At 56.5% G+C, this 10,699-nt stretch overlaps 1 protein-coding gene across 1 annotated transcript; it reads left to right on the top strand.

Moving 5' to 3' along the window:
• The first annotated feature begins 782 nt into the window (after positions 1 to 782).
• On the top strand, positions 783 to 9,828 carry CA7 (carbonic anhydrase 7). Its single transcript, XM_070386845.1, has 7 exons — positions 783 to 875; positions 3,421 to 3,618; positions 6,595 to 6,713; positions 7,675 to 7,770; positions 7,874 to 7,936; positions 8,438 to 8,593; positions 9,096 to 9,828. Exons 1-7 carry the CDS (start codon positions 836 to 838, stop codon positions 9,216 to 9,218), a joined length of 795 nt encoding a protein of 264 aa, XP_070242946.1. The 5' UTR covers positions 783 to 835; the 3' UTR covers positions 9,219 to 9,828.
• The last annotated feature ends 871 nt before the right edge of the window (positions 9,829 to 10,699 follow it).

Genomic DNA, 10,699 nt, shown 5'->3' with positions numbered 1-10,699 from the left:
CTAAGCCCTCCTCCTACCCCAGGGCTCCCAGACCCCCACAACCACAGGACTCCTTTGCCCCCACCCCCAACCCCGACACCAAGGGGAAGTAGGAAAGAGCACAAGAATCCAGGAGTGAGACAAATTGAGAGTAAAGCCCTCACTCTGTAGCTAGAAGATCTGCAGCAAGAAGTTACTTCACCTCTCTGGGCCTCAGTCTCCTGCTCTGTGCGATCAGGCTAATGGAAGGATACCACCCATTGTTGTAGGAAAGCTGAGAGGGTTAGGAAACAGGAATGATCCAAAGGTTGGCCCAGCACCTGGATCCTTCACCAAACAGGGGAAACTCCACTCGTGGACACTTGATGGTCAGTGCAATTTGCAGTTTCAAGGGGTCCCAGTCCAAGAGGACTCCGGGGCCCAGAGCCCAGGTCTCCGGTGGTGGGATTTACCACCCAGAGACAAGCCTGGGGGACGGATGGGGTGTGGAGAAACGGAGGCGGCCCTCATGATGGGTGGCTTCTCCTGCCCCAGAGGCTGTACACGTGCTGGAGGGAAGGAGGAACAGAGCTCGGCCAGGGTCAGGGTGGGGGTGGGGTTTAGGTCCCCTTGACACCCCCTACACAGCCCGCATCTCAACTCAGGGTTCAACTGGCTTGCGGGGTGGGTGGGAGAGGGCAGGGCGGGGCAGGGCCGGCCTCTCTCGCCCTACTAGGGGGTGGGGGGGGCGGGTCCCCTGGGAACCGCTCCTCCCGCCTGCCGCCGCTTTAAGAGGCTGCTCCGCAGCAGCGAGCGGGGCCGGAGCCGCAGCCCGAGCGAGCAGAACTGAGCCGAGCCGGCAGGTGACGGCAGCGGCATGACCGGCCACCACGGCTGGGGCTACGGCCAGAACGACGGTAGGCATAAACCCCAGCCAGCCCCCATCCACTGGGACTCGCCCCTGACCCTCCCACCCAGCGGGACCTGCAAGCCCCCTATCCTCCAGGCGAGACGGGGACCCTTCTCCCATCCAGCCCCCAGAGCCCGGCCCACCCGCCGGGTCAGAGCCCTGGCTCCCCCGCACCTGGCGCAAAGTGCGCGCCGCTCTCCGTCCGGCCCCGCCGCCAGCTAGCCACCCGCGGCCAAGCGCGTCCTGCCTCCTCCTCCGCGCAGCCCCTGACGACCCAGCTCGCTGGGACCTGGGCCGGACACTCACTCTCTCATCCCCCGCTGGAGTGCGCAGCGGGTGGAGGTAGCCCAGGGCAGCTGGGGGCGGGCTGAACGCAGCGCGTTGCGCGGTGTATGTGAGGGGAGCGCGCACGGCTGGTGTGCAGTGACCTCCCCGGAGCTGGGCTCCGCGTGGGCAAGGGCGCGGTGTCCCCGGCAGAGTTTGCCCGTCGAAGTGTCCAAGCTTTCGAGTCGGCAGGTATGTGAAGGAAGGGAGCATCTAAGGGCGCGTGGATGTGTCTGCGTGTCTGCCTCTGGCAGGGTGTCTGAGCACGTCCCGGTGTGAGACAAGGGAGCCGGTGGCCCACATCAGCTTCCTGGTCTGACCCGGAGAATAGCTCCTCGATCCTGCCTCAGTTTCCTCCTTAAGACGCAGAGAAAGAGAGAAGAGGCAGACGGTAAGAGCCAGACCGCTTCAGTGTGGGTCTGCGGCAGGGCAGTTCCTTTGAGGCTATTTCTTACCAAGCTGGGGTGGGGATGTGGGATAAGGGTTCTTAGCTTTCCCCGAGGAACCAAGATCCAGAGGAAACCCAGGCAAGGCAGGTGGGGGTGGGGAGAAGGGGAGTGCTGGTGGGAGGAACACCCCCATCCCTACTTATCTACAGAGAGGCAGGCACTCTGTGAGGGGTGGATGGGGGTCCTGGGTACCAAGTCAGGGGGTCTGGAGGTTACAATTGGGCCAGAGAAAGTTAGGGAGGTGCTGTGGGGTCTTTGCCTCCACTCTGAGGTCCCAAGCACACAGGAGCATATTTTGAAGGGGAAAACCCTGTTTGGACATGTGAAAGCTAGAAAGAGATTTTCAGAAAAAGGCAAGAGAGATGCGCAGAGATGCAGAGAGAGGCAGAGAGGGGCAGGTTGACAGGACCCTCCTAGAAGATTCCCCCACGCCCAGCTTCTGCTCCCAGCCAGCTTCTGGATGCCTTCCCCAGAGTCAAAGTCCACTGACTCTAGCCTTCTTGCTAGTCCTGACCGCCAGCACTGAATGTCCAGTATCACATTAGGTCTGCCCTGTAGCTGGCCTCCCTGAAGCTGCTGTGCCTCACCCAGTCCTGGGTCACCCACCCTAGGGACAGTGAGGGCGGGAAGGACAGAGGATGGAGGTGCCGGCATGCGGCATGCTCACAGGACTTCAAAAATAACCCACAGTGGGTCTGGGCCACGCTTCTGAGTCATCCGCTGGGGACACAGCTCTGTCGGCACCTGCTGCTGTTTTCTCAGGAAAACTTAAGAAGCCAAAAACGGGGAGAAGCACCAGCCGGCAGTGGCTCTAAAAATAGGCTGCATCTCAGGATGTTCCCCAGGGAGATGCCGAGCCTTTCGGCTGCAGATGGAATCTATGGGAGGCAGGTGGTGGGTGCTCGTGGGTGTGCACACAGGTGTGCATGTGTGTGCATGAGCATGTGTTTTGCTGTAGTCTCTTAGTGCAGACCCGGGTTTGCAACAGGGTTATCTCTGTGTAAGGATGCCTATGTGTGTGTCAGAGATACTTGGAAGGGCTGCACACTTGTACACATGTGTTACCGGGCCTGCCCACTCTGGATGCGGTGAACTCAGGCCACTGTGCACATATGTTTGCGCACATGAAAATCTCCCTGGACCTGCACATGCCCAGGGAGGGCAGCTGGGGGCAAGGCATGCACACACTGTGTGTTTACTCCTGTACCCAAGTGTGCATGCACACGTGCACAAGTGACCCTCAGTGCCCTCATCTGTGAAATGGGAATCACACTTGTCTCTACTTGACAAGGCTATTATGAGAAGCAAATGGATGTCATAGAGCCAAAGTGAAGTTGATGTGAGCTTTTGTTAGTTATTATGAATACCGACTGGAACTTGGTCAGATGCAAGAAGAGGCCAGGCACTCGGTAGGGTAGGGTCAGGGACCTCGAGGCCCTGGGGACCTCTCTAAACATATGCTGGGTGTTGGGGAGGACTTGCTATCCCAAACTGCCCCTGAGACTGTAGCTTTTGTGCGCTCCCTTCCTCACGTTAGCTCTCTGGATCTCCTATCAGCTATGAGTAGAGAGCTTTGGAGAGGTCATTTCACAGACAAGAAGATGGAGGCTAAGAGGGGAAGTGGCAGAGCTGGGAGTGACGCTCCAGACCATGCGACTCCATAGCAGAGGCTGACCTCTGAAAGGATATAGCACGGAGACCATCCCCCACAGATGCCCTCGTCTGCAGCCCTGAGATCCGGGCTGGCCTGAATCCTTGCCCTCTCCCCGCCATCTGCAGGCCCCTCACACTGGCACAAGCTGTATCCCATTGCCCAGGGAGACCGCCAGTCACCAATCAATATCGTATCTAGCCAGGCTGTGTACTCGCCCAGCCTGAAGCCACTGGAGATTTCCTATGAGTCCTGCACATCCCTCAGCATCGCCAACAATGGCCACTCTGTCCAAGTGGACTTCAATGACAGTGATGACCGAACTGGTAAGTGGTCCCTGCCAGCCACTACCACTCTTCTCCCTGGGATCCTAACCTGATTGGGGCAGGCTCAAGAAGGGCAGAACGCTATACTGGGAAAGGAAGGCTCCACTTTGTACTAGCTGTGAAGCCTCAGTCTCCTGATGCATGAAATGGGGGACATTAAGACCCTGTTTCCCTCCTTGGGGTCACAGAGAGAAAAAAATGAAAAACCTGGAGTGATGTCTGTAGTGCTGGCATGTAGTAGATGCACAAGAAATACTAATTCTCTTTCTTCTCTTTCATTCAGTTCTTGAGGTCGGGTTTGTTTCCACTCCCTGCCCCATCACTGACCTGCTGTGTGGCCTAAGGCCATACCCCCCTCTGTGTGTGATCTGGTTAATCCCAGCAGAAAGAGAATGGAGCTAAAATGTTCTGCATGCCAGGCCACTTGTTAAGGTCATAGGCAGTTGGTTTATTCCTCTTAAGAACCTGCCTCTAAGATGGGCTAGCAGAAACTTAGTAAGCTGGGGAGGGCCAGAACCTGCCTGGTCCTACTCCAAAGTCTCCAGCCCACCTATAGCCTCAAATCCCAACTACCTTGGACCAAAGGGAGCCCAGTGGGAACTTGCCCTGGGATTAGAGGGTTAGTCTCTTTGCCCTGGGATTAGAGGGTTCCTCCATGATAAATTCCTAGACAGAAGGCTTGGGAGTACTCCTTAGTATAGGGATTTTTGTCCTTATGACCAGGCCTGTGAGGGGTCGAGGGGGACAAGGAGGGAACCTGCTAAAGTTCCTTACATAAGGAAGTGACTGGTACTCTGCCCTTCTGTCTCCGACCTCTGCCCCCCATACATGCAATGAAAGTACTCAGGGGAACTCAAGTTTCAAATAGAGGATCAAAAGGCAGACAAGAGGAGGAAAGCCAGATGGGAATGATCTTATTTGCTTAATCCCGAGTTCTCTGGTAGGCTAGGAAAAAAGGGAAAGAGGATCAGTTATAATTCTTGCTGCAGAAGGGAGGAAATTCAGCAGATCCTCGGAAGAGAGACACAGCATTCCTGGTACTGAATTCTAAGTAAAAGGCTCTCGCCCAGAACTTTGGGGAGGGACATGGGGCTCTTGATGACATTGTTGTTGTTGTTTAGTCACTAAGTCGTGTCCAACTCTTAGCGACCCTGTGGAATGTAGCCCGCCAGGCTCCTCTGTCCTTTGGGATTTCCCAGGCAAGAATACTGGAGTGGGTTGCCATTTCTTTCTCCAGGGAATCTTCCCAACCCAGGGATCGAATCTGCATCTCCTGCATTGGCAGATTGTTTACCGCTAAGCCACCAGGGAAGCACCAAGGATCACAGTTTGTGAAGGAGTAGTTTTCAAGTGACTGGACCTTCAGAATAACCTTCAGAGGGCACTGAGGGCTCGATTCAGACATAAGTAGCTCAGTGAAGGCCACTCTTGCAAGGGAGCATTCCTCTGGACTACGGATCCAGGGGCTTACTTTCTAGCCTGGCTGGGGTTCCCTTCTTAATAGAATGCCCAGGCCTGAGGGGTTAGGGGCCCAGTGGAAAGAAAGTAGGCTTAGGAGTGAGAGAGTTGGGGCTCTGCCACTTCCCAGCTGTGTGACCTTGGGCAAGAGATCTACCTTTTCGAGCCTCTGTGCCACATCTGGCCAGGGGGGTAACAATGTGTCCCCCTCTAGGCCACTGTGGGGGTTGATGTCTGCAGAGTGCCTGAACACACAGTAAGTACACCGAGAATGGCAGTGTATTCTGTGGTCAGGATGCAGAGAGTAGGCGAGGAAGCCAAGCTCAAGGGTTAGAGAGGGAGGTCACTGTTTAAGAGGTTACACTATGGAGTCCCAGGTTGGGCATGCTTGGAAGAGTGAGCCTCCACAGTCCATATCAGAAGCTCAGTCTGTAGGCCCTCCCCTGGATGGAGGCATCCTCACCGGGCCTCAACCCAGAGCCACCATCTTCAGGCTCAGTTAACCACCCAGCATTGTCATGGACAGACCTGCTGCTCAGGTGAGGCAGGACAGTGAGACGGGGCCTCTGGGCTGTCCCATTATCCTCCTCCTCGAGGGGCCCACAGGGGTCAGGGCCCCGCCCTAGTCACCCATCCTGGAGGGGCCTAGTGGAACTCTGAGCCCAGGGCCGTCACCTGATCCAGGAGCTCACATTCAGGCCTGGCGGGGGCTCCCTCCACTGCTAGATCTATTTCAGCTAGAAATTCAATCAGTCCCAGGAGGCCTTGTGTGTGGCCTCTGCTCACTGGGTATCGGAGTAGGAAAGTCACAAAACCAGCATAAATTGCCCCTGCCAAAGAGGCCATGAGGGCGGGACTCTGGACAAGACAGGGGCCTGACCCTTGGAGTAGGGATCCTCAGGAGCTGGCCTCTGGACATCAGGTCCTGGGGAGCCACCAAGTTCTGGGCAGGCAACACAGCCTGGTGATTAGGGCCTTGGGCTCTGGACTTACATGAAGTAGATGTGGGCTTATATCTTAGCTCAGTGCCTTGCTGTGTGTGACCTTGGGCAAAGACCTTGCCCTCTCTGTCTCTCGGTTCCTCCTTTATACAATAGGAATAATAATAGGTTCTGTCCTGAGTTACCATGAAGACTAAAGAAAGGGAATCCTTCTGACCCAGCTCTGAGTCAGGGCTGCAGGCATGGGACATCTACCGTTAGTGGTGAAGGGAGTCTGAGAAGCAACATCCTAGCTTCCACTGGAAAGTGGGCAGGAGTGGGGAGGACAGCCTGATGGAAGGATGTACCCTGTCAGTACCAGACTCCTCTGTCACCTACAGGCCTCCAGGATTTCTGCCCTGGCCCAGTCAAGGGCATAGGGAACTGCGTGGGGACTGATCCAAGTCCATTTAGCCCCAGGAATGTTCCAAATGAAAAGTTTATCTCCCTTCTGGGCACTGCCCTGATGCTAGTACTGCCGCCTGATGCTAGTGGGGTCTCTCACAGCTATTGCTACAGGTCCCCCTTCTCCCCACAGTGGTGTCTGGGGGCCCCCTGGATGGGCCCTACCGGCTTAAGCAGTTCCATTTCCACTGGGGCAAGAAGCACGGTGTGGGCTCAGAGCACACGGTGGATGGCAAGTCATTCCCCAGCGAGGTAAGACCCTCCTCTGCCTGATGGGGGAGGGAGTGGGGCACTGGGGAGTCAGGGGTTTGCTAGGTGCCCAGTGTGGGGCACTGGAGGGAGTGAAGTCCCTAGGGGACCTCCACCCACCCTCAGCACAGGGTCTTCCACCTGAAGTTGGCCCACTGTTGTGCTGATCTGTGTGTCCAGAAGGAATTTTCTGAAGGGCAGATCCAGTCCCATCACAGCCTTGCAACAGCCCTTCAAGGATTAAGCCTGGCATTCAAGAGCCTGCGTGACCTGGCTTTGCCTGGCCTCATCTCACCTTGACCTTTTCTCGTACTGACCTGCATGTAATGAATCCCTGCCCACACCTGGCTCTTTCATGTTGCTATTGTTATTGTTTAGTCACTAAGTCTTGTCCTACTCTTTTGCAACCCCATCGACTATAGTTTGCCAGCCTCCTCTGTCCATGGGATTCTCCAGGCAAGAATACTGGAGTGGGTTGCCATTTCCTTCTCCAGGGGATCTCCTGGACCCAGGGATCGAACCCACATCTCCTGTGTCTCCTGCATTGGCAGGCGAATTCTTTACCACTGAGCCACCTGGGAAGCTTGGCTCTTTCATACCTCTAGGCATTTACCTATGCTGTTCTTTCTGCCTGAAATACCTTGCCTGGAGAGTTCCATTGGGTAACCTTTTTCTGATACTTTGGCCTCAGCTGCAGGGTCCACTTCCTCAGGGAGGTGTCACATTAGATGGTCATTATCTATTGCACAGTTCATGGAGGGCAGGGCCTGAGCTCTTTGGTCCCTTGGGGCTCAGGAAAGGATCAGACCTAGAACAGGGTTAATGCTATCTTGACCCATGGCTCCCAGAGGAGCCCCTCCTGCAGGGGGCCAGGAGTCCTGTGGGAGTGAGGGAAACCTAGCCCTGAGCTCTCACGGACCCTGGGAGGTACTACGCACTGGCCTGGCCTGTTGTTGCCCTGTAGCTGCACCTTGTTCATTGGAACGCCAAGAAGTACAGCACCTTTGGGGAGGCGGCCTCGGCGCCCGATGGCCTGGCTGTGGTCGGTGTCTTCCTGGAGGTAAGGGGATTACCTGGGGCCCAGAGGGCCATGGGAGGCCTGGTGCCACCCCTAGTCCCAGAACATAGTGAATTCTGGGCTCACGCTGCCTTCTCTCTGACAGACGGGGGACGAGCACCCCAGCATGAACCGTCTGACAGATGCACTCTACATGGTTCGGTTTAAGGTGAGACCAGGGGTCGGTGTCCTTGATCCAGAGCAGCCTGGGAGGGGAGGGAGGGCCAGGCTAGATCATGGAGTGGGCCCTCCCACTCCTCCATCCTGCAGCAGACCCTTGCAGAGGTGAAGGGTGCAGGTCCGCAGCTGTGGGGCGCTGCGACTGACTCCTCATCATCAGTGTCCATGGCCCCGCTGTGTGCCCAGAGTGCTGTCTGGTTGGGTATAGGATTCATAAGATGCTTATCCCATTAATGGTCCTCCGACAGGCAGCACCACTAAGGTTTGTCAAGGGCAAAGGAGAGAACATGGTGCCCTGAGAGCTTTAGGAGCCACAGCTTTCTAATGCAAAAGGATGGGTGATGGCCTCTGGGATCACAGACATTTGCCCACAGTTTGCATCAGTGGGCCATATAAGCCTAAATCCTATTGACAGAAATGGGTGGGAGGGTGCTGCTCTCATCCTGGTGGGAGGTCTATGCTGATTCCTGGGTCCCCCACCCTGGCCCAGGGCACCAAGGCCCAGTTCAGCTGCTTCAACCCCAAGTGCCTCCTGCCTGCCAGCCGGCACTACTGGACCTACCCCGGGTCCCTGACGACGCCACCGCTGAGCGAGAGCGTCACCTGGATTGTGCTCCGGGAGCCCATCCGTATCTCTGAGAGGCAGGTGAGTCCTCCCAGAGGAGCAGATGGAGGGAGGTGACATTCAGGCACACCTGGGCAGCATGACCATAGCAGCCCACAGCCTGCGGTCCCACCGTCAAGGTTCCTATTTTTTGCTAATACATGTTCAGATTCTTGGGTGGGGGTCAGCTTGGTTGTTAGTCATTAGGACCTGGACACAGGCTAGAAGGAGCGATCCCTGGATCCTGGGACCGCCCCTAGCGTGCTAGAACCTGAATGCTGCATTTGCGGACGATTCTTAGCTAGAGCGAAGATTGGGACTGGAGCTACACGAGCAGGAGCCAGGTTCAGAGGCTCTTTAGTGAATAAGTCACTGAGCTTGGGGGTCGCAAACATGAAACGAGTGGGGAGAAGTAGGGACAAGCCCTAGGAACAGGAGGAGAGAGGGGCAGAGCTGGCTGGGCAGGGTATGCCAGATGACGTGTCTGGGGTCAGAGGGGACCACAGCTCCCCTACTCTGCCCTGAGCATCTCTTCTGCCTTAAGATGGAGAAATTCCGGAGCCTGCTTTTCACCTCAGAGGAGGATGAGAGGATCCACATGGTGAACAACTTCCGGCCGCCACAGCCACTGAAGGGCCGTGTGGTCAAGGCCTCTTTCCGGGCCTGAGCTGTCTACCTGCCCAGCCAGTCACTGGGGCACCATCTTCCCAAGGGCTTCCATGTCAGCAGACACCAAACCATCCGAGGCTCCCTGCCTGGGGTTGCTGTGGACCCTCCTTCAGTTGGCTTGCTCCTTGGCCACGCTGGAGGCTTCTTGACAGGACCCTCAAGTCGGGGGACACCTTTCAGCAGCCCTGGGGACAGGAAGGGACCTAAGCCGAGTGTGGTCCAAGCCTGAGGCTGCCTCTGCTCTCCAAGACCCAAAGGCCCCTGGGAACCTCCTCTTGTCTTCCCCACTGGCAGTGGCAGCAGCCCTACCCCGAGCTCACACTGTGACGGATGAGACCAAACTCTCTGGGGCAAGCAGCTGGCACTCCCGGAAAGACTCAAGCAATAATTAGAAGAGTGGGCAGAGCTGCCCTCTCAGCATTACCTCTTCTGCGGGCCTCCGCCATGCACGCACCTCACTGCCAGGCCATTAAAACTGGGACTCAGCCTGCTGCGGGTGACGTGGCCTTCTCCCTCCAGCCACCTGCTGCCATAGGCAGGCACTGGTTACAGCTTATGTAGTATCTCCCTTCATCCCCACCCAGCCACCAAAGCCACCTACATGACAATCCCTCCATGCACTGATTAATAAATTCAATCATTCATGCAACAAATACCCATTGAGTGCCTGTTTTCTATCAAGTACTGTTCTGGACATTGGAGAGGCCATGGTGATGAGTCAAGCATGGGATGTTGAGAGGCCATGGGCACTGAGCTCAAACTGTGATATCTTCATCTGGTGAAGGGATTAAATTCCAACCAGTGTTCCAAGGCAGAGAGATGGGAACAGTGTGTTTGAGCAGAAAGAGCAGGGGTGCCAGCTCCCAGGTGAGAGCCCAGGGTGTCTGTGGAGTGGAGAAGCACCAGTGGGGCTGGAGCCCTGGGGGGAGGGCATGGGACTGTCTCCAAGGCTAGTGGAGTCAGGAAGGATCTGGAGTAAAGGGAGGATGAGGCCAGATGTGCAAAGGTGGAGATCCCTGGGGAGTGTTGGGGGGCAGGCAGGAGTGGCAGCAGGGGGAGATGGTGGCCAGCGGCCAGGAGAAAGAATACAGGGCGGTGGAGGCTGGGAGCAGGGGGCTGAATGAGAGAGATTTAGATAGCATTTATCTATCAATGAGGGAGGGGGGTGGGGGAGTGCAGAGTATGTCCCTGGGTAGAGAGAGGTGACAGGCAAGCCTGGGCAAGAGGGGACCAGGAGGGACAAACAGCATTTGTGGGGCCCTGGAGAGGAGTGCTAGGAAGGAGTGAGGTGTTGGGGTCTGAGCCAAGAAGAGAGGTAGAGGGTGGAGGGAGGTTTGGAGCATCTTCATTCAAGGTGGTAGGTGAGGCTGAGGGGCTGGAGGAAGAGGGTACTCAGTGAGAGATCCAGCCCAGAACCAGGGCACAACCCTGGAGAGATGCTGCTGAGGGGGAAAGCCACAGAGTGGGGCCTGAGACACT

The sequence above is a fragment of the Bos mutus genome, chromosome 18 (assembly GCF_027580195.1).
Source record: "Bos mutus isolate GX-2022 chromosome 18, NWIPB_WYAK_1.1, whole genome shotgun sequence".
In the NCBI taxonomy this organism is placed as follows: Eukaryota; Metazoa; Chordata; class Mammalia; order Artiodactyla; family Bovidae; genus Bos; species Bos mutus.
Note: the sequence above shows the minus strand (reverse complement) of the source record. Positions and strands in the feature narration are given on the sequence as shown.

Excerpts from the sequence above, each read along its gene's own strand:
- CA7 (XM_070386845.1), top strand. The coding sequence starts at position 836 with ATGACCGGCCACCACGGCTGGGGCTACGGCCAGAACGACG. Across the intron at positions 6,714-7,674 it reads GCAAGTCATTCCCCAGCGAG|CTGCACCTTGTTCATTGGAA; the intron begins GTAAGACCCTCC and ends GTTGCCCTGTAG. Across the intron at positions 7,937-8,437 it reads TCTACATGGTTCGGTTTAAG|GGCACCAAGGCCCAGTTCAG; the intron begins GTGAGACCAGGG and ends ACCCTGGCCCAG.